The 25674-nt window shown below is 52.5% G+C and overlaps 11 protein-coding genes across 11 annotated transcripts, besides 2 other annotated features; 6 read left to right on the top strand and 5 right to left on the bottom strand.

Moving 5' to 3' along the window:
• Positions 1-3517: part of a sequence feature (contig 1.206 474..6924(-1)) that runs on past the window's edge.
• Positions 503-1512, bottom strand: ANIA_09493 (protein ngn12; the record flags this gene model as incomplete). The annotated part of the gene is made up of 2 exons (XM_863782.1): positions 503-520; positions 862-1512. 2 exons carry the CDS (start codon positions 1510-1512, stop codon positions 503-505), a joined length of 669 nt encoding a protein of 222 aa, XP_868875.1.
• Positions 2775-3195, top strand: ANIA_09494 (uncharacterized protein; the record flags this gene model as incomplete). The annotated part of the gene is made up of 2 exons (XM_050612396.1): positions 2775-2910; positions 2975-3195. 2 exons carry the CDS (start codon positions 2775-2777, stop codon positions 3193-3195), a joined length of 357 nt encoding a protein of 118 aa, XP_050468323.1.
• ANIA_09169 (sugar porter family MFS transporter) lies at positions 2775-4561 on the top strand (the record flags this gene model as incomplete). The annotated part of the gene is made up of 5 exons (XM_677346.1): positions 2775-2910; positions 2975-3178; positions 3263-3407; positions 3464-4245; positions 4296-4561. 5 exons carry the CDS (start codon positions 2775-2777, stop codon positions 4559-4561), a joined length of 1533 nt encoding a protein of 510 aa, XP_682438.1.
• Positions 3518-25674: part of a sequence feature (contig 1.170 861..216503(-1)) that runs on past the window's edge.
• Positions 6648-8652, top strand: ANIA_09170 (laccase lccB; the record flags this gene model as incomplete). The annotated part of the gene is made up of 6 exons (XM_677347.1): positions 6648-6833; positions 6917-7068; positions 7120-7172; positions 7238-8163; positions 8211-8419; positions 8466-8652. The coding sequence occupies 6 exons, from the start codon at positions 6648-6650 to the stop codon at positions 8650-8652; spliced, it is 1713 nt and encodes a 570-aa protein (XP_682439.1).
• On the bottom strand, positions 8896-10205 carry ayg1 (heptaketide hydrolyase ayg1; the record flags this gene model as incomplete). The annotated part of the gene is made up of 3 exons (XM_050612395.1): positions 8896-9945; positions 9993-10067; positions 10116-10205. The coding sequence occupies 3 exons, from the start codon at positions 10203-10205 to the stop codon at positions 9208-9210; spliced, it is 903 nt and encodes a 300-aa protein (XP_050468322.1). The 3' UTR covers positions 8896-9207.
• Positions 10968-12772, top strand: ugd2 (putative UDP-glucose dehydrogenase Ugd1; the record flags this gene model as incomplete). Its single annotated transcript, XM_050612394.1, has 3 exons — positions 10968-11612; positions 11674-11802; positions 11873-12772. The coding sequence occupies 3 exons, from the start codon at positions 10968-10970 to the stop codon at positions 12770-12772; spliced, it is 1674 nt and encodes a 557-aa protein (XP_050468321.1).
• Positions 13022-14791, bottom strand: ANIA_09173 (uncharacterized protein; the record flags this gene model as incomplete). Its single annotated transcript, XM_677350.2, has 5 exons — positions 14758-14791; positions 14389-14703; positions 14242-14337; positions 13752-14182; positions 13022-13657 (listed from the first exon to the last, which is right to left on the bottom strand). Exons 1-5 carry the CDS (start codon positions 14780-14782, stop codon positions 13022-13024), a joined length of 1503 nt encoding a protein of 500 aa, XP_682442.1. The 5' UTR covers positions 14783-14791.
• On the top strand, positions 17814-19577 carry ANIA_09174 (putative amino acid transporter; the record flags this gene model as incomplete). Its single annotated transcript, XM_677351.1, has 3 exons — positions 17814-18233; positions 18460-18861; positions 18990-19577. 3 exons carry the CDS (start codon positions 17814-17816, stop codon positions 19575-19577), a joined length of 1410 nt encoding a protein of 469 aa, XP_682443.1.
• On the bottom strand, positions 19856-21737 carry ANIA_11196 (MFS transporter; the record flags this gene model as incomplete). Its single annotated transcript, XM_677352.2, has 5 exons — positions 19856-20103; positions 20150-20437; positions 20512-21041; positions 21093-21440; positions 21490-21737. The coding sequence occupies 5 exons, from the start codon at positions 21735-21737 to the stop codon at positions 19856-19858; spliced, it is 1662 nt and encodes a 553-aa protein (XP_682444.2).
• Positions 22006-23222, bottom strand: encD (Fe(2+)/2-oxoglutarate-dependent oxygenase encD; the record flags this gene model as incomplete). The annotated part of the gene is made up of 4 exons (XM_050612393.1): positions 22006-22353; positions 22401-22721; positions 22795-22952; positions 23000-23222. 4 exons carry the CDS (start codon positions 23220-23222, stop codon positions 22006-22008), a joined length of 1050 nt encoding a protein of 349 aa, XP_050468320.1.
• Positions 23809-25660, top strand: ANIA_11189 (uncharacterized protein; the record flags this gene model as incomplete). The annotated part of the gene is made up of 7 exons (XM_050612392.1): positions 23809-23920; positions 23988-24028; positions 24086-24112; positions 24179-24344; positions 24387-24483; positions 24540-24996; positions 25073-25660. 7 exons carry the CDS (start codon positions 23809-23811, stop codon positions 25658-25660), a joined length of 1488 nt encoding a protein of 495 aa, XP_050468319.1.

Here is a 25674-nt window from a genome sequence, read left to right as displayed (position 1 = left end):
TTTTACCCAACCCAAGACAATATGGCAAAGATCATCCTATTTTGGTGCTCCATAGCCATTCAGAAGATCACCGCATCTTGCAGGACGCGGGGAATCCGGTGGAGAGGAAATGCAGAATCGCCTTTCGGTAACTTCAGAGACCTGGATGACATGCATGTCAAACCCATGCGGCGGCTATTGTCCCGAAACCAATCGATTCAGATGTCAAGCCCCAGTGCCCCAGACCTAGTGATCGTCGGAATCATGCAGACTTTGCCTCTTGAAGCGGGGTGAACAGTTGCAGCGCCGATCAGAGGCTGGGGCTGCAGTGGCGTGGCCCAACGGGGCGTCCGACGTATAATGTGCCTAGTTACACTGTGTCTGGGGAAGACAAAATATTTAGCCTGCCGGCAATGGCCAAGCCATGCCAAAAGGCCTTTGAAGATCATTTATTGGCTAGAGTCAATGTCATCTACGCGGTTTTGTGGAGTCATGAGCAGTGAAATACCAAGAACATCAAGCCCTAGTGCTCGCGAGGGTACTGCAAACCCCATTCATGGTTCCTCAATCTATGTTTAAACCTGGGACAACTAGTGGAACTGTACTTGAATGTTTCCGCAAACGCTGACTTGAGAACAAAGAATTCAGTCTTACTTTCCTTGTAGGATGCAGAATCCCGAGCGCAGGAGAGCCCAAAGAAACGAACAAGGATCATAATGCATAGGGCCGGTCAAAATCACAATAGCAGCCGATCCCGCCCTCCCACCATGCTTGCTCGTTATACCGGATAAAGTATGTACTACTAGCGAAACCCCTTTGGCTGGCGAAGCATAAACTATCCATATTAGCGATTCCATGAGTGGATTGTACCACTTCACTTACGGTATACTGGTGCTTCCCTACACCTCCAAATGCACCGGCATCAAACTCCACTACCTTGATAGCCTCAAACCCGAACCGCTCATACAGTGGCCTCCCCTCCTCCGTTGCCTCAAGGTATGTTATCAAGCCCAAGCGGTCCGCTTCATTAAGACCCCACTGCAGCAGAGCACTCCCGACGCCGTTTCCCTGATATCCAGGATGCGTGAAGAGCGCATCGAGCTCGACGCGCCGCTTCAACCTCACAACCTCAGCCCGCTCATCCTCAATACCCAGTATTGCCCACTTACCGCGCGCCGCCATGGTATAAAACCCCCGAGTCGATGCTTCGTTCGTTTCGGGGACTGTACGGTGCATAATGTCGTTGCTGACGGTGTCTTCAATACTCTGGTCGACGATCTCCTCTTCCTTCGCGACAACCCACCGCGCGACCCCGATTATTTTTCCCGTCTCCGTGTCAACAGCTTTGAACATGTTCGCCCTCGGCATTGCCTCGATGTCCCGTAGCCGCGCTGCTGTGAGTTTCTCAGTTGACTCTGGCGACAGAGGGTATGTATTGTAGAGCAGGGTATTTAATGAGGCGAACGCTAGGTCGGCTACCGTGAAAGCCTCGACGTAATCGGACGGTAGAAGGGAACAGATGGTGAACGGCATTTTAGGATTGCGAAACGATAATAATAACAATACGTATTAATGATGCTGCTGGAGAGGAGGTACTTGCTAAATTGCTGGTTGCAAGGCAACATTGATCTGGGCGAGTGTACCTAGCTAGTCCACGACTGTAGGAAGGCGCGACATAGGTTATAATCAGCCTAACGACTTGTACTGGAAGCACCGTATCTCGCCTACCACGGACTAAATCAATAAAGAAGTTTGAGATAGCCTAAATGCTGTCGTATCATCTCCGAAGCCATGCCATTGCTTCTATTAATGCCGTCCATATAGAGTCAGCAGTCAACCCAGTCAATGTATGAAAGACTTGAACAAATGTCCAAACAGGTCTAATATATTTTATATCACTCTCTTTTCCGCCTTAGGTCTTAGATTATGTTGACGTGCGGATCAGGATAGAAAGTGTAGCCTGACAAGCTGTTGAAGTATGATATTATATATAGTTCAGACAACGGGGAAATCAATCAGAAAAATTTATCAGAACATAAGAGGAATGACTTTTTTTTCCATGAAATCCAGTGCTTATAACTTTTTTCTTTTTCTTTCTTTTTCTTGGATTGGCAATTCCAATATCAATATTGCATTATTCCAGACGACCTCTGTTCTACTGCACTCTTAGCACACTAGAGTTAGCAGACGTCCATCTCAGAGTCTGCGAGCCGGGAATGAGACCGTACCTCCACTAGAATGACCGCTCCAGAGTCAAGAGTCTATGCCCCATCCAGGGAACCAGATAAATATTAAATGTTATTAAATGTCATTAACAATGGTCCCGTTTGAGGTAACCGAGCACCAAAGCCGGAAGGAATCGAAGGGTTACAGCCCGCCAACATAAAGGCCTTAAAATAAGCATAGCATCGAGCCACGCCAAAGCTTAGCTTCAGCCACGCGGAAGAGTACCGGCTCTTGTTTGGCAATGCCGAAAAGTAATCCTGACAGTGATTCGGTGCGAACTCGCCTGATACGAGCCGAATTGTTCCCCACGCGGGATCCCCGCATCAGGTCCAGCTCGGGGTCGGAATAAAGGACCCCGACCCCAGCCAGCAAGCTCTCCAAGGCCACAGGATCGGCGTTCGACAAAATATATACTCTGATTCATTTGATGGTGTGAGCATGTGGGGTTTGCCCGGGGTCGGACTCGGGCGAATGCAACGCGAGTATGGGGATTAATGACCCCCTACCCCCAGGTCGGTTTCGCTTCCCGCCGTTGCCGGGCTTGCTGAATTCTAGAGTAAAAGGGCATAATGCATTTATGGAAGCACGATTTTCGAGGCAGGGTGCTGGTTGTTGCCATCGCCCTGGCGTCCTGCCAGGCATTCCTGTTGCTAGGCTTCGATCAGGGCGTCATGAGTGGGCTGGTCGGCGCGGACAACCGGTTCGGTATGTCTATGTCCTATGAATTTTTCTTTCTTTTATCTTTAGTAGCTGACTTTATCTTTTATAGGACGCGACTTTGATAACCCAGACGCAAACATGCAAGGAAATATCACCGCGTTGTACGATATCGGGTGCGTCCTCGGTTCGATAGTCTCGTATTTCGTTGGAGAACGACTGGGACGACGGACCATGTTGATAGCTGGTGGAGGAATCATGGTCATTGGGACAGTGATTCTGGCAAGCTCGGACACAGTGGCACAGTTGATCGTCGGTTCGTACAGTCCATAAGCTTCAAAGTCTCCCGGGACCCTAGGCTTGCCCCTTTCGACGGATGTCTAATAAGTTGAACTCGTAGGACGCATTGTGACCGGCGTCGGGAACGGCATGAACTCGTCAACGGCTCCAGTGTACCAGTCTGAATGCGCACCGGCTGCATACCGTGGAGCCCTCCTGACTCTACAAGGAACGGTGACAATCCTCGGGGTCGTGATCGCATACTGGTACGGGCTCAGGGCTCAGGAATGGGCTATATTTCACTGAAGCTGACAGCTCACAGGATGGATTACGGACCAAGCTTCACGGAATCCTCGTTACAATGGCGCTTCCCACTTGCATTCCAGGCCGTCTTCGCCATTTTCCTTGTTCTGCAAGTTATCGGTCTCCCTGAGACGCCGCGCTGGCTGGTCCAGCACGACCGCCACGAAGATGCCCGCGAAGTAGTCGCCGCTATCACCGACCGGGACGTGAACGACCCACAAGTGGTCCGGACAGTCCTCGATATCCAGGTCGGCCTGGAAGAAGAGCAAAAGGGCGGGCCGTTTAAATTCAAAGAGCTCTTCGCGTGGGGGGAGGAGCAAAATCTTCGGCGGCTGCTCGTCATTATCAGCGTTGAGCTGGGGCAGCAGTTCACTGGCTCGAATATGATCAATTACTACGGCCCTGTCATGTTCCAGACGACAATGAACATGGGGCGGAACCTCTCCATGATCCTCGGCGGTGCGATCCAATGTACATACCTCGTCGGCTCGGCGATCCCAGTCCTGCTAATGGACCGGTTCGGCCGACGAACGTTGCTGATAGTGTGCTCTGTTGGACTCTGCTTCTGTTTTGTCATGGTGTCTATTCTGCTTTCGCTGGGGAGCACGAATGCCGCATATGGCGCCACCGCGTTTATCTTCATCTTCCAAATCTTTTATGGCATTGGGTGGCTACCCGTCCCCTGGTTCTATCCGAGTGAGATATCAACGACCCGCACAAGGACACGGATGCAGGCTATTGCATCGGCTTGGAACTGGATGGCCGTCTTTGCGGTCGTGAAAATCACGCCGCTTGCGTTCCGTATGTGCTTCAACCCTCTCCTTCCAGAATAACCAGAGCTGACGGAATAGAAAACATTGGCTGGCGTACATTCGTCATCTTTGCCGTGCTCAACGCGGCGTTTATCCCCATGGTATACTTCTTCTATCCGGAAACGAAAGGCTTGGAATTGGAGGATATCCCGCTGCTCTTCAGCAAGGGCGGGTTCACGGGCGGGGTGTTTTCGTCCAAAGGTGGGCGGACCGTCACGCCTGGGCAGCATGCAATGCAGACGAACGTTGACCGCAAGGTTGAGCGGATGGGAATTGAGCTGGAGCAGGTTGAAACTGTTGCTTGAGCGGCTACAGTAATACATAGGTATACTGTGTGACTAGGTGGCATCCGTGAATGGGACAGTATATAAGCAAGCTTGCGCGCTCTAACCTATTCAGAGCATTTGAGTCCAATAAAAGCACCTCCAGAAGCCAATACAGCACCCTTTCAGAAAAGCCGTACTATGCATCAAATCGAAACAAAGGCCTCTCCTCCTAACCGCCCTCCACCGGTTCGTAGCCCTAAATAACTTCGTACACCCCACAACAACCCAGTTCTAGCGTCTTAAGAACGTCTCTGTAACCTCCCACCCGTCAGCACCCCACGGATCTTCCCAGATAATGCTCCCCGTTTCGCGATTCTCGGCCCTTCGGTCCGCCGACAGAATAGCGTCCCATACCCGCACATAATCCGATACAGCAGGACATCATCATAGCCACGTCCCTCACCGACCCCAGCTTCGGCGAGGATAAGATTACCACGCATCTGTGGGAACACCGGCAGGTCAAGCCGGGGGTGATGCGGGACCGTTAACTGGACTGCGGTCGGTTGCAGAGACGCGGGTAAAAGGGCAATGCCTGTCCGACGTAACGAGGGCTTTACTGGCCCAGCGGTCCCAAACTGCGACAGCGCCTCGTCATGTATCTCGGCTGCAGAGTAGCCCAGCACTTCGATGTTGGTATGTAGCGCGCGCAAAGAGTTGACGCGTGTCAAGCCAAGAAGCAGGTCTGTTCGGAGCGAGTCGGCGGCGTATTCCGCGTAGAAAAGGGACTCCAGATGGCGGAGGATGTACTTTGATTTTTCGGCCTGTGGGCCGAGAATAGATAATCTGTCGAGGACGGGGAAGAAGGTCTGGATTTGTTTGTGAGTTCGACCTTGATCTTGGCCCTGTAAGGTGTGCTTGACCACAGCGCCCTGGCTCGCTGAGTTTACGGCGAAGCCTGCGGCTGATGCCTCTTTAGTGCGTATTGCAGCATTTGTGAGGTTTCTGTTCTAACTTGTGAAGCCTTCTTTCGACGTCCTATGGTGGTTAGCTTGACCTTGAAGAGGAGGAGGAGGAGGAGGAGGAGTACTGTGAGCTCGCTGATTCAGGCGATTCTGCAGCGCTCGCCTCTTCTTTGGATCTACTGCGCCCTTTCACTCATCTAGAATTTCAACCTCATAGCATGCTAGTGTATTGGAGGAGGCAGCTGACGACATGGCCGTCTGTGGGGAGATATAGGAGAATTCTCCGAGTAGTTGGGCATTGCACGAGGATGCTTTAGATGCTGACACTCGCAGCTGTGGAGATGGGGTGAATAAGCGCTTGTTATTCTCTTAGAGAAGATCTTTCGCCATGAACTAAGCCCGATATGAGGATAGACCTATGGTCGCGGCGATTGCACGGCGTTAAGATTATGTAAGATACTGATGTGAATCAGTCACAGTAGCCTTCAGGTGAAAGTATGTGTTTACCAGTAGAGAGTCGATTGGTGAGGGTTAGGGTTTTGCCCAATTGCATTGCGTAGTGACCACATAGTTCCGTTGAATGTCCCTGTCTCGACGGCTCTTTTATCTACTGTAGAGCTTCTGGGAGCGTAAAGAAAAAAAAGAATGAATAAGATAGATTATACGCAGTGCGCAGCATCCATCGACCTGGATATTCAACGGAAAAGTCACGATCCAACCACATGGTCGATAGTTTTATTAGACTTTGTCGACACCTGGGCTTGGTTAACATAATATGATGGCGTCCAGGAATCAAACTAGTCATGGAAGATGAATCAGACTGGCTCATGGGAAACCACAGATGCGGAGCACCGAGGCCCCTGACATGGGTACCTGAATTCATCAGGTCTTCATGTGCTTGTCGAGACGATATTAGCAAGCACGGGTGACATTTCCCCTGCCGCGCTCATTAAATATGCAGCACCAGAATGCCCGTGTCAGAATACCCGAGTCAGCTATATGAGGGGTAGGCAGCAGAACTGCTGTACTCCTGATTCATCTGAGATCTGTGGACCTACAGATAGAATCAGCGTGTCATTGAATAGATAATAAATGCGGTTCCCGGGATCGACGTCCTGGATACATTCCCGTACTCACGGAGCACTCATGTGCTGCTTACAACGATGGCGCAACTTTGGGGATGGATCTCTGTATACTGCTTGCTTATTCTGTCGTTTACGGTGCGTTCACTTGGACAGGAGCAATCAGCGTTCTGTGAACACAGTTCTCTCGCGCGAGAATGCTGGGGCCAGTATAACATCTCAACTGATTACCACGCCATCACGCCTGATACGGGCGTCACCAGAGAGGTATTCTATCACTAACCGTCCAACCACCAATCAATCGAAAAGACATATATGGTTGCTCAGATGAGCTAAGTCAAGAACTGCAGTACTGGCTCGTCGCGGAGAATACAACCCTTGCACCAGACGGGTACGAGCGACAAGTCCTTGTCTTCAATGGGACTCTGCCGGGTCCCTTGATTGAAGCCAACTGGGGCGATGAGCTCGTTATTCACGTTACGAATGGGCTCGAGCATAATGGGTTAGTTTTGACCTAGACTGTCGCTCCGCGCCTGATGCTGAGACTTTGTAGAACAGCGATTCACTGGCACGGTATCTGGCAACGCGGAACGAATCAATATGACGGTACCCTTCCTCCCACCCTTATCTTCCTACCTGAGCAGGCTAATAGAAAAATAAAAATAATACAGGTGTCCCAGGCGTGACCCAATGCCCCATCTCTCCAGGCCAAACATACACCTACCGGTTCCGCGCAACGCAGTACGGGACAACCTGGTATCACAGCCACTTCAGTCTCCAACTCGCAGAGGGTCTCTTTGGACCCCTCGTTATCCATGGCCCAGCGAGTGCAGACTATGACGTTGACCTTGGTTCCGTGTTTATAAGCGACTGGTACCATAAGTCTGCATTCATACTCTGGGAGGAATCAACCCGCTATGGGGGGGTTCCCGTCAGAGCCAACGCCGTTCCGCCAACGGGACTCTTTAATGGGAGTAATGTTTTCGGCGGAGGCGGGAGGCGCTCTGAGATGATTGTCGAGAAGGGGAAGAAGTATCGCCTTCGACTAATCGACAGTTCTGTAGACGGGTGGATGAAGTTCTCTATCGACGGGCATAAACTGACCGTCATATCGGCGGACCTCGTCCCTATCGAACCGTACGAGACCGATGCGGTAATCCTCACCTCGGGACAACGGTACGATGTGGTCTTCGAGGCGAACCAGAAAATAGGGAACTACTGGACTCGCGTGATTTACCAAACAGCCTGTAACGGGCTGGATATCAAGGATCCTGATATACGTGGTATACTCCGGTACGCAGGCGCTGAAATCTCCGACCCTACAAGCTCGCAGTGGTCGTCCATCCGCAATTCCTGCGGCGATGAGCCCTATGATAAGCTCGTTCCGTATGTGAAACGGACAGTGGGAAAGGCTGCCGGCCAGGAGAACCTTAACGTGGGTTGGTACTATGACCTGCCAGAGCTGTACTTTCACTGGACGCTCAATACAAAAGCCCTGACGATCGACTGGGGAACTCCGACGAATAAACTCATCTATAATAACGAGTCTGTCTTTCCAACGGAATACAATATCTACGAGGTGCCAAATAGGGATCAAGTATGTTCCCTATCTACATCTCCAGCGCGTGGTGCTGAACTAGCTAGTGGACGTACTGGGTCATTCAAGATGTTGGACTCGTCAACGCCTATCACCCTTTCCATCTACATGGTCATGACTTTTTCATCCTTGCGCAGGGGCGGGGGCTTTATACACCTCTCGTCAAGCTGAACCGTGATAACCCGCCCCGAAGGGATACGGCCACGATGGCAGGGAACGGGTTTCTTGTCATTGCATTCGAAAGCGATAACCCGGGGTAGGTTCTCATCCACTTCAAAGAACACCGAAGACTAATGTCACAGATCCTGGTTGATGCACTGCCATATTGCCTGGCACGCAAGCCAAAGCCTCGCCCTCCAGTTTGTCGAGCGTGAGTCGGAGATTGGGCCCTTGATTGAGCCGGTTATTGGCGAGATTGAGAGTGACTGTAAAAAATGGGAGAAGTACCATGCGGAATCCGTCTACCATCAGGATGATTCTGGTATCTAAACGTGGATAGTAATAAGTATGTACAGAATGTGATTTTAACGACTAGTAAGCGGATTGGAGTATGTAATCTTAAAGAGAACGTGCTTATGAGAATATGATCAGATCATTGACTTGAAGAGCCAGTTTGCAGCAAGTCCTCCAGCCATTTGTAGGCTACATCCAGGCTTTGAGGGTATCCCATATGGGGGAGACCGGGATAGAACCTGAAACATCAGTATATAGACTAGTTAGGATACCGGGTGATCTGCTGACCTTCCCTCTTTAGGACTGCCATGGTTGAACAGCAGGAGGCAGTCCTCGATCGGAACTACGCCATCGTCGATACCCTAGAAACTTCAATGAGCTGGCATGCCGAGAATTGGGAAAATGCTCACGTTCAACAACAATAGCCGAGTGCATGGCCGGTCAAGAACCCCAGTCTCGAGAAGGGAGAACTTTTGCTGAGCGTTCTTGCAGAAGTCGGCAGGGTCATCGTAGCCGTATTTCTTCGCCCAGGCGCGTATAATTCTGGTTCGAGTGAGCAAATATCACCTAATGAGCTAAAAGCAGCCGGACTCACGGAAACGGATACTCGTGGTCCTCAACTCTGTTAAGCCACTCTTCACTTAGGAAGTAATGTGCGCCTGGACCGTGGGCAATACAACCCGCAAGACGGTTTCTGTGCGTATGCGCGGCTCGTATAGCGTAGAAACCACCTGCGCTCAGTCCCCAAAGTGCGATCCTCGACATGTCGATGTCAGTCCGTTGTCTCATATACAGGAACACGCTGTCCAACAAGCGATCCGTAGCAGAGGGGTCACTCGGATCAGCTGGGGAGTCTGCCGTTCCGGGAATCTCGCAGATCACAACTGCCCACCCACGGCTGACGATTTCATGAATGCGCTTGGTATTATCCGGCCGATAGCCATCTAGGCCTGTCATAATGAGAACGCAGGGGACGGGCTTCGAACTGTCCTCTGGAACGCAAAGGTAGATTGGGATATGTGTCCCGTCCTTTCCCTTACGATGGGTGTGCCCGATGACCGTTTCCTGCAGCTGCGGTTTCCACAACGATGCTGCCCTGAGGTATGCAATCTTCTGCCGCTCGAATGCCGTTCTCTTGAGGCCCGTTGTCGCGGGACCTACGTACGGGAACCGCGCGATCCTGTATACGACTGCTGCGCGGAGGAGTAGGCCCGATGCGGTAGCCCCATCACCCTTGCGCAGCGCTGCGGCCGCTCGCTGTTCGAGCAGCTCGGCAAAAGGTAGGAATATTTCGGTATACGCGTCGGAGTACGCATCGTTGATGTTTTCCTACAGCGTTAGACTGGCAGGTAGCAAAGGGACGGATAGGTACATACAGCAATGAGCTTCTTGAAAATCGGCTCAAAATCCTCCAACTTTCCATCATGGAAAGGATAGACTGATATCTCGCACTGCTCAAATTAGGATGGTCTTCCGTTTTGTTTGTCCGGCGAGCATACCGCTGCCTTCCATTTCGTCTCCCAGAGGGCCTCGATTGATCCTTTGTGTGGATAGACTGTGTCGAACTTCTCTCCCAGAATCCAGCCCATAGTGACCCCTCTCTGCCAATCAAAATTAAGCACTGGCTTGCAGCAACTCACTGACAACTGTTCTGATGGCTTTGCAGGGATCTTGTGCAAGGTGGAAGGGGATGTTCCGCAGATGATGATCATATATTGAATCATTCTTCACAAATCAGGGCACCCGGCATTCCAACCAGGGAACTCAATGCACGATGTTGCATTGCAATGCATTCTTCAGGAACTGGATCATTCCAGTCTGGGGCAACGTCGCTGTATAGGGATATGTGGGTACAAAGCAGTACGACCAGCAATGGGCTAGCCAATGTGGCGGACCTGCGAGGTATGGTTGGAGGGTCGCTCCTTGGTCCGGTCACGCACCTCAGGACAGAAAAACAGATATAATGACCATTATTTTTTTTTTTACGGACCAACCATATTACGGCAAGAATCAGAAGCCAAGCGTATAGAATTTGAAATAAGTCAATGTATGCCTTGGGGAATCAACTTCAACACTCAAGACCCAAGCCGCAATCCCCATCCGCAACAAGATGGCCCAATAGAACCTCGAGGCCAAAAATAGCCAAACACCTTGCTGAACGGTCTCTAAATATGTGGTTATGAGTATACCACGTCGCTAGCTAGCACAACTCCAATCGGAAAATTGCCAGTTCATCACAAACAACCCCACTTGACCGCTACTTGCCTCGACTACTTTACACCCAAGTCCGCAGTGAAGCGATCCAAAACCAGCTCCTCCAGAATCAGATTGTATCCCCATGCAGATTTACAATGATATTCTTCTTTCCTATCCTTTTCGCCCTAGCCGGCACCTGCATCACCCTCCTATTCTCGAACCGTATCCGCCAATACAGAGCCTTGGTCTCCAAAACCAGACAACCCGACCGCGACCGAGTTGTTGTAAAGGGGCATACCTACTCGGAAGCAGTTAGTGGGGACCAAAAAACAGAAGTCGAATTCCGATCCGAGGGCCTGAGTACGATATCTCAGATTGAGAATGTGCGTCAGGTCTGCATCATTGGTGCGGGAAAAGAGGGTGTCATAACGGGCATCATTCTCGCATCGCACAATCCAGAGGTCGAGTTCTGTGTCGCTGATACCGATGAAGAATTGATCAGACTATGGAAATCCGATACGCTGCCCTTCTCTGAGCCAGGGCTGGAAAATATGTTCTTTGATGACGGGGCTCTCCACGCGACTAGGTCTGAGGACGAGAAGGAGGACGGGAAGCACGCTAATATAGATCATGGTCAGGATCAAGACCAACAGAGGTTGACGGGAAAGGAGACAGCAGCTCATGTAGAGCGCCGCAAGAAACTATCTAATCTAACCTTCTCGGCCGATATTCATGCTGCGCTCGTCCCGGCGCAGCTGGTCTTCCTGTGTCTGGAGATGGATCCCAGTGCTGGCGCATCTGTCTGTACCTTCCCCTATCTTACGGCTCAAGTCTTTTCCTCTGTTGCTGACGAGAAGTTAGGACGAGTCTTCGTCACACTCCTACCTAGATTCCGCCCTCTACACGATTGCCCTCGCCTCGAGAGGGCATAAAATTATCGTGCAACGAAGTACAGCGCCCTACGGTGCTACAGCGTATATCAAGAATCGAGTCTGTCGCCCTCTCCCTATCAATCCTGCCCCCAATGCTTCGGTTAGGTGACTGACCAGAAATACTCTAGTTACAAGCAATATCTTCGCCCAAGGCTACCCACACTGTTCTGGCAAACCCCGTTCTGGCCGTCCCATTCCCAGGCTCTCTAATAGCGTCAATGATTACCCCATCGAGCGTGATAATTGGCCACATCTTCTCCTCTACGGCCTCGACACCAGCGATAACTGCTCTGAAGAGGTTGTACGCCTCATTTGTGCCTGAAGACCGCATTGTGACCATGGACGCGTACTCGGCTGAACTAGGAACCATTAGCGCCAAGGCAGTAATTGTGCAGCAGATGATGGCGTTGAACTCTGTGCACATGATATGTGGCAAGGTAGAGGCGAGTCCGGGAAATGTGGGATGGATACTGGGAGGGCTGGACATCGCAGCCGTCAGGACAGGAGTGTGGATGAGGAGGGAGGTGCGGTGCTTAGTCAATCTTGCTAAGGGGCTGGGGATGGAGGAGGTGAAGGCGTACTGGGAGGGGGTGCTGAAGCTGGAGGGGATGAAGTACCGGAGAGATGTTAGGAACTTCTTGGAAACTCTAAACCAGGGTGAAGACCGGAAGAAGGCTGCTTTGATCTTGACGGATGCAATGGGAGATCAGGAGACGGCGCTGGTTCTGCTGGACGAGTTAAAAAGAGCCGAGGTGACGATTAGGGCATGGGTCGACTGTGCGACAAAGGAGCAGAGCCACAATGTTCTTCAAACCGTTAGAGGTAGGGTCGAAGGCCTTGAGGTAGCGAATTCACTAGAAAGTGCGTGCGCAGGATCCAATGTCGTCATCCTCCATGGTTCCCTGGGGATTCGTGATGAGGCGATGCAGGCGATAGCGGACAATATGGAAAGGCCGAAGGCACTACTGAATCTAGGAGATCGGATGGACGAAATGAAGATGCGGCAGCTGGGGTTCAGGCTTGTATAAACTTTTATCAAGGCATTTGGCAACTAGTGTGGCCATGTATAGATTACTTACTAATGTTAGTATAATATTAGTGTAATGTTTCAGCTCTATCGTTATGGCATCCGCGCTGGGCAAAGCGCAGAACATCGAGTCATCGGCAAACGTTGCGTCTATACAGATTGGAAGGTATAAGTTCGTCCCTGCGACATGATATGCTTAAACCATGAAGACACCATGTACAATCTACCACGCTTACACAAACGATGACACCTAGACCTCTTCCTTATGACTCGCATCGCCGACATGCGCCTCGGCAACACTCTGCTTCCGTTGCCTCTCAACCTCCTCCTCGAACCGATCCTGAAGTTTCGCCGTCTGCCACGGTTTCACATGGGTGTCGAACATAAGATCGATCTCTTCAAGACTTCGCTGCGCTGTCTCGGGATACATGAAGAAAACATGGAAGGTCATGACCGTGCAGAAGACACCGAAGATAATGTATGTCTTCCACTGGATATTCGTGAACGCAGGTGCAACAAAGTACGCCAGCGCAAAGTTGAAGATCCAGTTGCCGGCGGCACTCAATCCGACACCCTTGGCTCGGTACTTTAGTGGGAACACTTCGGACGCGTAGATCCAGGCTGCAGGGGCCCAGGTTAGACCGTAGACGCCGACGAAGATGTACGACATGGCGATGACGGCTTTGCCGCTCGCGCCGGTGATTTCCCACTTGAGCGAGGCGTTGCCATTGATTTCATCGACCGGGTTGCCGCGTGTAGCCATCACGGCCGCAATGGCGTAGTGGATGATCATGCAGATAATGGCGCCCGAGACGAGAAGGAGACGGCGTCCGATGCGATCGATGTAGGGGAGGATGACGCCGGTTGTGGCGACGAAGATCACGTACTGAATGATGGAGGAGTAGAGGGAGGTGTCGCCGCTCTAGGTCGTGTTAGAACGGTCCCCAGCAGAGGCGGGTCGGCGTGCGTGGGCGACTTACCATTCCAGCCATCTGGAAGATCCAAACAACGTAGTACATGGCCACATTCCCGCCAAGCAACTGCTGCCAGACCTGGCAACTGACGCCACACAGGGTTCGCTTCCAGATGCGCGGGCCAAAAAGAGCAAAGAAAGAGACGTCCTTGGCTTCAGCTGCGAGACGCGCAGCCTCTTTTACTTCCTCAAACTCGACCTGGACGACTGGATCGTTGCGGTTGCCCTTTCCGTGGAGGGCGGCAAGAACATCAAGTGCTTCTTCCCAGCGTTCACGACTGGCCAGCCACCGCGGAGACTCGGGGAAGAAAAATAACGCGAGGAACAAGACGAGACCAGGGACGGCTTGGACACCCCAGGCGACTCGGAAGGCGGAGGGTCCAGCGATGCCTTTGCCGCAGCCCCACGAGATCAGGTACATTATAAGGATACCCCATTCTGGACCCATCAGTCGAGTACACGAGAAGAGAAGTAGGGGAGAAGGCTAGCAGTCTTACCGATCGCCCATTGCTGGATTCCCACAATCCGTCCGCGGATACGGGCTGGGGCCAGTTCCGCCAGGTAAACACATACTTGGGAAGAAGTCACACCGACTAATCTGCGGTTAGAGTTTTAGACGACATTCACACGAGAAACTGACGCACCAGAGAGACCGCTAATGACTCGGCCGGCCACGAGATGGGCTACATTCTGGGCGGAACATTGGATAACTGCGCCAATGATCCAGACGAGAGAGGCCACCATCAAACTCTTACGGCGGCCTACGTGGTCAGCGATGAAACCAGCTGCAATCGCACCGGCGAATGAGCCCGCCGACATAGACGCGGTGATTCCTCCCTGGAGATCCGAATTGGGATGATTGAAAAACTCGAGGTACTGATCAGTAGCGAGGAACGCGGACATAGACGAGACATCGAAACCGAAGAGAGCGCCGCCTATCGTGCCGAAGGCAGCGAGCACTGGAACAGCTCAGCCGCCCATTCAACGTTTACGGGGATGGATGGGCTGCCTACCGTAGATGTTGTTGATACGATACATCCTGACCAGCAGATTGCACTCGGCGGTTCAACCGGGAAGAGCTGGGGAACCCACCGAGACGGCCGGCCGGCCGTCCTTTATACTCGAGTCACAACCCCCTCCACCCTCCTTCCTCCACCCTCCCCCTTCCCTCCTCTGCCTGGCGGCGCGGCCGGTGCGACGCTGGTCCATGCCAATTGCCAATAACCCGCTACAAAGATGCGGGTAGTCGCGAAATGCGGGAATGCGGAGGCCCGAGATGGGGAAGAGGGTCGAGTCCAACCAGAATCCGGAGAGCGAGGCCTGGTGCGTCATGGTGGAGTCAGTGGTATTCACAAGGCCACTCGGTTGTTTCTCGGCTAAGCAGTACTACCGTGGTCAAATTAACCGATATCATGCCATCGACTGAGACCAGACAAGCAACGATTGTCGTTTCCAGAATATCTTGTCCCGGGTTCACAGCTGGACAGCTCCAGCTGTCCAGCTGCGATCCCGTTGGGGCCTCCACCGGGATGCTCGGGTACCTATAACGTCAGCACGGCTAAATCCCCGGGCGCAAGCAATAATAGATTTTGTGAGAGGTAAGAAGAGAGACTATGCCTTGACATTTCCCACCTTCCTCGGATGCGACTCGTTCATCACGGTATGCTATCTGGTTTGGTCGTTAGCGAGACCATCGTCAGTGGCTGGGCTAATGTCTGGGCGCAAGCCTCCCGTCCAGGATGGCCAGGAACTGCAGCGAATCGGCTGCGAAAGCCTCTTGCGGTGCCGGGCCATCGGCTTGTCCTGCAGAGAATTGAGAATCTCGCTGCTGGCCGGCTAATGATCGGGCCGCCTGCTGTTTTCTGCTAGAGAATCCAGAGTTCTCCTTGCTGGCAGTATACCGGGGAGATGAAACTGACTGTGCTGTTCCAGGAATTTAACCGTGCGCGATTTGCCTCGTCTCTCCGACTTCTGATGATTTCTGGCCTTTCAACCTAGCTGGCCCTTCCCGATCGGCGATTCATCGATCTGAGATTAGATGACCGAGAAGAACTTTCTTCCGCCGGATTCTCTGGCGCAGAACCACGGAGAGCTTCGACGAACACCGCGTCTCAGTGAACTCTGCGACTTCTACCCCGTGGGCAGCCGACCCCGGACTCAGCTGGGCCCACCGCCTTACCCACCGGTCGCAGCGGCCGAATATCGGCCGCTGCAGTCAGGTGAATTCTTTGTCATCAGTCATCCTTGCTCTTAACCACCACCTTACTTACAGGCAGGTTACAGGACAATCATCGACGATTGTTGTGGACGCTCAATGGGCAAAGGCAGAAGGGAACTATCAACTCAAATTTAGCCTACTAATGAGTGGTGCCAAATGACAATTGATTCTCTATCTTGATGACAATAGATATCTCTTGACCAGTCTTTCTCTTTATACAATACGTAGAGGAGTCAGATCAGGGGTCAGATGTTAGGCCGTTTAGTTCATGTGGCATAAGCCGGCATAAGCCAGGGCTCATCGTGCACATATGAAGGTCACATGATATTTCGTATAATAATGATAATAGAAGGCGAGCCCGTCATGAAGTCGTTCTTGACAGAGGCAGAAATGAGCCGCGAGCTGGGTCGCACAGTTGCCCGGGGGATGTACAAGGCTGCCGTCAAACACTTATAGTTAGACATCAGCGAAATTCTAGCGCCCAGCCAGCTCCTAGCCAGCGCATAGCACGCATATAGCACACGCACTTGGTGAGAGTATGAATGGGATGAGCGATGGCATGACGGCAGGTGTTGAGAGTTGGAATAATTGCGGTCGGAATGAAAATAGTTTACTTGCTTTTTGATTCGCCTCTGCCGGCTCATAGCATATATTGTTGAAAGTGCTCGACAACTGATAGCTTTCAGATCAGTCCTTAAGCTGTCGTGGGCACTGTACGCCCTGGAACTATCCAATTTTATTGTCTACTGTCACTGTTAACTATCTGCAGTTTCCGTCCTGGCTGTCCTGGCTACCAACGGGGCTTAGGGGTTTCTCTCTGGCTCTCTCCGACGCCACTCTCGTGGTGGGCAAGGCAAGGTGGCGGTGACAGGGTGTGTACTGGGAGAATATATCTGCATTCTGACTTACCGGGAGAGATAGGGATTGTTCTGGGCAGGTCCAGGTGGTCAAATCATCGTTATCAAAGCAACCAGGGTTGCATCGCTCCGCCACAAACCAACCTGAGTTCGCCGCTTACAGATGGGTGAGTTCTTGCGAATGGGTCCTGCCTGAGATCTACACAACACCCTCCCTTGCATTAAATGCTAATCTTACATGTAAGCACCCTGGACCTGGCACGAAGTCTACCCGCAGCTGTCAGGCCGCTCTCCCAGCCTATTAAGGGCAGGGTTGAGATCATTCCGTTCGCGCGTCGGGTTGTAGAAACTACCAGACCCAGACCGTCGGCTCGCTTTGGTGTCTTTTTTGTTTAAACACCTGAATATTGCGCGAGAGGGCGACACGATGACGAGAGTAACAGCGAATTGCTTTTTTCTTGATCGCATCACTTTCGGCGACTCGAAGTTGTGGCTCGTCGAGGTTCCATCGTACAGCATGCTGACTGCATACCAACGGCCGAGTAAAGTCCAGGCCACCACACTGCCTTCCATCAATGAGAGATAATGAAACCATGATACTTTGTGCACGAGGGACGAAGGCACGAGATACGTATAGGTACCCACCGCCTCATCTGCGGCCTGGGGGTTTATCTCTGCTCGAGCCCAGAAAGTCCTCCATATCAGCCGCTAACTTATCGATGGCGCGTAGCACCGTCGCATCAGACGACGCCAGTAATCACAGTGCTGCGCTACGTTTCTCAGGAAATATAGCAGCAGGTTCCAATGACTCGAAGTGACTGCTTATCGGGGATTTACTTCCAATCAAGTTCGCGCGCCGTCCAGTATCGCCCCCTCCCCTCCCCCTGTGTACGACATTCAGGCCAAGGCGCGCATTCATGATACACCGTATGATATATAAAGTCCTGCCTCGTGCTCAACGTCCTGGTCCTCCTCACATTCCCAACGGAAAACCATGGCGGAAGTAGCAAGGCCGAGCCCTCTGGGCGAAAGTTCCAGCCAGGACACCTCAGATAAACAGGTGCACCCAACCCTACAAGAAACCGATCATGGAGCGGAAACAGACCTCCGCCGCACCCTGTCCACCCGGCATCTGACCATGATCGCCCTTGGCTCGTCCATTGGCATGGGCCTGTGGCTTGGAAGCGGTACTTCCTTGCGCAATGGCGGCCCTGCCGCCCTCTTCATCGGGTACATCCTCGCGGGGACGATGATCTGGTCTGTGGCTCATGCTATTGGCGAGATGGCCGTTCTGTATCCGCTGCCGTCTGCCTTCGTGCAATGGAGCAGTATATTTATCAGCAAAGAGCTTGGCTTCGCCGTCGGCTGGGCTTACTGGTTCAGCGCGTTCATCACGATTGCCAACGAGCTACAGGTACGGTCGCGTGTACTTTAATCAGATGAGAAACTGACGGCAAAGGGCTGTGTTACGGTGGTGAGTTTCTGGACGGACGCAGTCCCAACCGCTGCGTGGATCAGCATCTTCTGGTTGGTTATCATCTTCATCAATGCGTGGGCCGTCAGGTTCTTTGGCGAGGTAGAAGTCGTCTCCTCGACCATTAAATTCTCGTGGATCTTTGTCGTTATCATCTCACTCATAGGTTGGCAACCCTCCATACCTGACGTTCTTTGCACATTGCCAACTCAATCCAACGCCAGTTGTCTCTGCCGGAGGGGCACCAAACCATGAAGCAGTCGGCTTTCGCTATTGGAATGCAGAGCCATTCACCAACGGCTTCAAGGGCTTTCTGAGCGTGATGCCAACCTGCATCTTTGCGATGTCCGGCTCCGAGAATAGTGCATTGGTCGCAGCCGAGACGCAGAATCCTCGTCGGTCTGTTCCCCGGGCCGTTGGCTCAATCTGGTTGCGTCTTTCTTTGTTCTACCTTCTTGGAGCGGTCGTCGTGACCATCACCGTTTCCCCAGAGGACCCTAACCTGTTCGGCGCCTCGGGAACTAATGCATCGCCCTTTGTCATTGCATACACGAATGCCGGTATACCGGTCTTAGCCCATATGATGAACGCCGTCATCTTCATCTCCGTCGTCTCCACAGGCTCCATCTCTGGGTTTGGAGGCTCGCGTCTGTTGATGGGGTTATCCCATCTCGGCCTTGCACCGAAGGTAAGCAGCACTTCCATCGCAAGGATCAGCCAAATACTGAGGAGCAGATCTTTGGCCGCGCCGACAGGAAAGGCCGTCCGGTTGCAGGACTGGTAGTCACGCTCCTCCTCGGTGGTGGATTTTCCTATCTTAATGTCAGCCAAAGCGGCGCAGACGTCTTTTCATGGTTGTCGAACCTCACCTCCCTCTTCACCCTGTTCGGCTGGGGCTCCATCTGCGCATCCCATCTGCGCATGCGGTACGCGTGGAAAAACCAGGGCCGATCTGAAGCTGATCTGCCCTGGAAGACGTGGACTTATCCCTATGCCTCATGGTGGGGACTCTCCTGGTGTATCCTGCTCATCATCGCCGAGTTTTACTTGAGTGTCTGGCCGCTTCATACGAACCCCAACGTAACAGACTTTTTTGCCAACTATGTGAGCATCATTGTTGTTCTTGTTGTGTATCTCGGTGCGAGGCTCTGGTACCAAGGTCCGTGGTGGGTGGATGCCGCGAGCATTGATCTGGATGCGCCGAGGAGGTTTTACGCCCCAGACGATGCAGAGGGAAAGAAAGTGAATGTCTTGGAGAAGTCGGTGGGGTGGATTTTTAAATAAGAGCCTTTCTCTCTCTGTCTTTCTATTACCAACTCGTTTAACAGGACTTTTTGTCCAATGGTGTACTGTGAGGTCCAAATGTATATTGTGCCTTAATGTGCCAGTTACAAGGACCTAGCCAGTACGCAATAACTTTGACCAGATGAAAATAGAATTATTAATACAAAGTCTCAGAGGACATTTCCCATCAGTAGCATTCCGCCTACTGACTGTAGCATCTTGGAAACAAGGGCGGAAGCAATTTTCCACTTATCAGCACAAACTCTCTGACACGACTCCTAGATAGCAGCATGCCCATGAGTCTCAAACGGCAATCCAAAGCATAGAACCCCGACGCCGACCCAAAGCGCCGCACTAGCATAGATAGGTGCTGTCGTGAACCCCGTCTCCGACGCAATCAAGCTCGCGACCAGCCCGCCGAATCGAAGTAGCGATGCCGCTGTCCCTGATGCTGTGCCGCGATGAGGAGCAGGAAAGGACTCCGGCGTGAAGGCATACATTATGGCGTACTCTGACAACTGATTAGCTGAAGGAAAGGAGGCCAGTGGTGTGAGGAGTGGCGGCTGGCGTACCAAAATTCGCTAACAACCCTGTGACACACGAAAACGCGAGACTCGACATTGGAGTCTTGACGCCGACGTACGCGAAGAGAAAGACACCAGTTACGATCGAGGAAATGCCCATCATCCAGCGCCGGCCGAGGAAGGTATTCACGAGGACCGCTGCAGATAACGGACCAACGACCCCGACGGCTGACTGGATGCAGTAGTTGCGGTAGGTCAGGTCGAGCGAGGAATCTTGCGTGAATCTGGTGGCAAGATAAGAAGGGAGAAAGTTGAAATACAGCGGGTATGCGATGCCTAACATATTGTTAGTCTACGGGTGTTGTTCGAAGATATTGTGCTCGGTCTGGAGGGAACAGTTAGGGGGATACCAATGATCAACCAGACAGCCCAGATCAATGCCGTATGCTGGGAAAGCTTTCGTGTCGCGAAGAGAGCTTGGTAATGTTCTCCTCGAAACTCCTGCATGTTCTCTTTGAGGATATCCTTCGTCGACAATCTTTCCTCTGCGTTTGGGGTGAAACCCAGCCGAACGTCGATAGCCTGCAACATCGACAGCGTTAGCGGCTCTGGCTTTCCGTTCTGACGGGCGACATAGTTCACTGCGTCTACCGCAGCCTGGTCATTTCCTTGCGAGAGCAGGTACCGGGGCGTTTCAGGCATCTTGAAGACGAAGATGCGGACGAAGGTGAAGGCAAGGGAAAGCCCGCCGAGGGTGATGAGGGTATATCGCCAGCCCATATTGTCGGCACGCGAACAGGTGTCTGGCGTCGCATCCGTTGGGCAGCTGAAGTTGGCGAGGAATACCCATGCAAGCAGTGACACTACAAGCTGTCCGAGATTCCACCATCCACTGAGCGCGGTCAGGAGGTACTGGTGGCTCCCGGGGATGAATTCGAGGCTGCACGATTAGTGCCTTGCGTCCTCTGTCAAGTATTTGCAACCCACTCACAGAATCATCGAGTCGCAAACCACATTACCACCTGCAGCCGTTCCTATTACTGCCCAGAGAGCACTAAAGGCGATGAAGTTCGACGTCCCCGCGGCGGCACATAGGAAAATGCCCGCGATTGCTAACGTCGAGTTGAAGGCAGGCTTGCGGCCGATCAAGTCGGAGGAAATGCCCCAGAATGAGGCACCGATGATCATTCCCACATAATACGCCACCGAGCTGTAGCTCACCTGCTTGATGCCGCTGAACTCCTGCTGGATTGGTGGCTGGACAGCCGATATCCCCTGTGAACAGAAATTATCGACGATCCAGCCAAAGCCGGCGACGGTGAACAGTTTCCACTGGAATCTGGGTTGGTTAGAATCGTATTCTGATGGGCGAGGATTTAATAACGCACCGCCCCATCCCAATGTCTGCCATGCATTGCGAAACGAGCTCTGACTTGAGACGGTAGGCATCAGTGGTAGACGAGCCGTAGAACTGCTCCATCTCGGCATCGTCGACGACCTCGATTTTCCCAATGTCATCCGGCGGGACATTGTCCGTCGGACGATTCTCACGCTTGTCGAGTTCGATTTCCATGATGATCTGGCTGGCGATATTCTTGAGACCTCCAGCATTGATGACAGGGTATGATATATCCATACTGCCTTAGGAGTGCGCTGGCAGAACACGAGTCAAGACTGCCAGCGCAAGGGGTGGGGGTGGTATCTGATTGCGTCGTCCTAATAATGATAAGTGAGGCCAGACGCTGGGCTACATAACGCCAGAGCCAGGCTTGGGGGTTTTGCTTACCGATACTTGGTGATCCATGGGAGTCCCGCGGTAGCAGTATTGAAAACAAACTTATCCATTTCATACTCATTATGCTAGCTTACATGACAACAAGTACACAACTACTTTACCCAATAGGCTACGAAACCATAGCCGTTGCAGAGGCAGCCTCTATCTTATGCGCCTTTGCTTTCTCCGCGAGCTCCTTCTTATACGCCTCAGCCCGGCCATAGCTCTGCTTATACGCGCCCCTGACCATATCCTCCACCGTGATGGGCGGGTACTTTGGCTGCTCGCCTGCCTTGCAGCAGTTTGGCAGACACTTGCACACATGGTCTGGGTTTCCACTAAAGAAAAACGGGATCGAGTACCGCTCGCGCCCGGACTTGTTGATCACGCGGTGGATGTTCGATTTGTACCGGTCGTTGGCCATGCGCATCATAAGGTCACCGAGGTTGACGACGTAAGCGCCGAGAACGGGTTGGACCTGATTTCTTTTAGAAAACGCAAGCGTAGACAGTCTAGAGAGCGTACGTCAAGCCATTGCCCACTCGGGGCGTCGAGAACCTGGAGCCCGTCGACCTCGTCCTGCAGCAGCAGCGTGATACATCCGAAGTCCGTGTGCGCGCCGATTCCGCGGTTGAGTTTCTCGTCTTCGTCTTTTGGTTGACTGGGGTAATGGAGCATGCGCATCGTGGCTACGCCGCCCTCGGTGAGAGGATCGAAGAATGACTCCTCGACATCCAGTGTAAGTGCAAGAACCGCTAGCACATCTTTCGCCAGCTCGTAAACGGCGTGGTAGTATTCCATCGATGTCTCGCGGAACTCCTGGGCGTCTGGAACAGTCGCAGGCCACTATCATATCTCGTCAGAAATACTCTTACCAAACTGTGCCAAACTGTGCGCGCGCTGACAGATTCGAACGTACCTGGTTTGGTCCCGAGTTCAGCCGCCCATTGATATAGTACGGGTGATCCGCCCCAATCTCCTCCCCAATGTAGAGGCCCTCCTTCAGTTCTGGCGCCGTCCCGACCTCGAGCATCTGCGATCGAAGCAGTTCGTAGCCGCGGTTGAACGAGTTGAGGTCTGCATTGTCAGTTTCCATGCATCTTGCTTTGGTCGGGTAGAGCAACTCTTATCAATCGCCATTTTCTCCTCCAGCGGCAGGGCGAAGAACCTCTTCGCAGCGTCCATGACCCGTACCTGCAGCTCGCGCGGGATACGATGACCCGTAATCTGAAAGAAGCCATTGTACTCGCAGGATTCGCGTACTTGCTGTACAAGCTTGGCTTTGGCGGCGCCGTCCGTGCCGTAGAAGGGGGAGAAGTCGAGAATCGGGGGAGCGGTTGGAGCCATTAGGTACGTCTTCTCTTTCAGATGCGGGGAAATGTAATAGACGTGGTTACGAAAGTAAATCTAATAAACTGGATACTCAACGATTACTGCTGTTTAGGAATAGGATGGGTGGTTGCTGCTATGGCATCGATCGAGCTAATTATCTACACAGAGCTCCTTTCCCCTCAGCCTGGAGGCTTAGCGGAGCGGATAGTTGTCCGGTTGGCAAGACAAAGACTCCTCATTACTCCATATACACAGCAATGACGGCGAGATGTACGGACAAGAGTGGGAGATGAAGGCATAGGAGGGCGTCAAGAGTGGGGGATGCTGATTAGATACGGGCCGAGCCCTGCCAGTCTCCATTCTCCGTTCTCCATTCTCCAACGATCGCCTATCTAAACCAAGACTGGGGCTATTGAGGACGGGCTGCTGGTCCTGATAGCGATAAGAGTGGATGTCTGAAATGTTGGTGAATGTTGGGGTTGCACAATGACGCAGCAAGGATTTCCAAACAGAACCGTTTATAAATCTCCACACCTCCATTCCCATCTCCACTTAATGGACTGGCCATTCTTGGACATCGGTCTTCTGTCCTGCTGTCGTCATGGGCGCCACTGCCACCGATATTGAGAAGGTTCCATCGGCCGGGACACCGGACGAGCCCAAGGCCGGCGAGACTAATGTCTATGTTGACACCGAGGCGGAGAAGAGTTTCGGTATGTTGATCGAGCGGCTCATGATCAATGAGTCGGAAGGGACGCGGGAATTGCTGACCCGTACCAGTCCGCAAGGTGGACTTCTTTGTCCTGCCTATGCTATGTTTGGTATATTGCCCTGATCCCTGTGGTAGACAGGCGGCGGGTATAGGCTAACCGCGGCAGATGTACTTCTTTGACTGCATGGATCGAGTATGTTCAGCCTCCCTCTACTCGCTTGAATAAAAAAAACAACGGCACACTAATTTTAGACTATAGAGCAACCTCGCCAACGCCAAAACGGACGGCCTGGAAGAGGACATCAATCTCAAGGGCAACGAATACTCGCTCCTCATCCTGCTCTTCTATATCCCCTTTGGCCTGTTTGATCTGCCATGGAACCTGCTGATCAAGCGGTACTCGGCACGGATTATGCTCTCGCTCAGTAGGTCTTTCATCCGCAGTGGGAAACCCTAATGGCTGATAGGACGGTACGCAGTGACCGTCGTCTGGGGTATCTGCGCGTTGTGTCAATGCGCAGCAAATAACTTCGGCGGATTACTCGCTATTCGCATTATCCTAGGGTATGTTTCGCGCGCAGAGATCCTGCCAGGATGTGACTGACAAAACCGCCGGCAAGAGTCTTTGAAGCAGGCTTCTTCGCCGGCTCGACCTTCTACTTCACGCTCTTCTACACCCGCAATGAGATGGGGTTTCGGCTCGCGGTCCTGCAGTCCTTCGCCGTGCTGGCGTCGGCATTCAGCGGCTTGATCTCGTTCGGCCTATTCCAGATAAACCATTCCGCCGTGAAGGGATGGCAGTGGCTCTTTATTGTCGAGGGGGCCATGACGCTGATTATTGGAGTGATTGGGTTCTGGTGGTTACCGGACACAGCCCAGAGCGCGTGGTTTCTCACGCAGCGAGAACGAGACGCGGCTTCTGCCAGGCTCCTGAGGGATACGTCTGCAGAGATCGAGACAAAACTGGAGCTGAAGGCTGCATTTCAAACATGGAGCGACTGGAAGTTTCCCATCTGGGCTGTTATCACCTTTTCCTACCCGGTTGCGTATGCGACGGCGATGAACTTCTTTCCCATTGTATGTCCCCGAAAGCTACATTACCCTTTTTTTTTTTTTTTACATTATTATCAGGTTATTTTTACTGACGACGCAGATCGTGGCTCGCCTCGGCTACTCCGTCGTCAAGACGAACCTCTGGACTGTAGCGCCTAATCTCGTTGGCGCGGTGGTACTGCTCGTCGTCGCTAAGTCATCTGATATCTTCCGCGAGCGGTCCTTGCATATCATCTTTAGCCTGACGGTTTCACTGGTGGGAATGTTGATCCTGGCTAGTATTGATGTCTCGCATAACAAGGGCGTCTCGTACTTCGCCTGCTTCTTACTCGCATCTGGTGCATACATTCCGACGTGTCTCGTGCACGCCTGGCACAATAACAATAACACGAACGAGAACTCCCGCGCTGCTAACACTGGCTTCTTTGTCGGGCTGGGCAATATCGCTGGTGTTCTGAGTGCCGCTACCTTCAGGACAGAGTATGCGCCCAAGTATGTGCCCACGCTGGTTGCGACGTGTGCGTGTAACGGGGTCTGCATACTCGCTACCGCCTTTATGGGCACTTGGATGAGGCTGGAGAACCGGCGCAAAGACAAGGAGCAGGGTGCTCGAATTGTTGCCGGGCAGGTCGAGACGCGGATGCTGGCAGACGGCGAGAAGAGTCCAGAGTGGCGGTATTTTCTGTAGGCACAGAGACAGCA

Source organism: Aspergillus nidulans, chromosome VI (genome assembly GCF_000011425.1).
Source record: "Aspergillus nidulans FGSC A4 chromosome VI".
NCBI classification, from domain to species: domain Eukaryota; kingdom Fungi; phylum Ascomycota; class Eurotiomycetes; order Eurotiales; family Aspergillaceae; genus Aspergillus; species Aspergillus nidulans.
The sequence above is the reverse complement of the archived record's forward strand: the minus strand, read 5'-3'. Positions and strand labels throughout refer to the sequence as shown.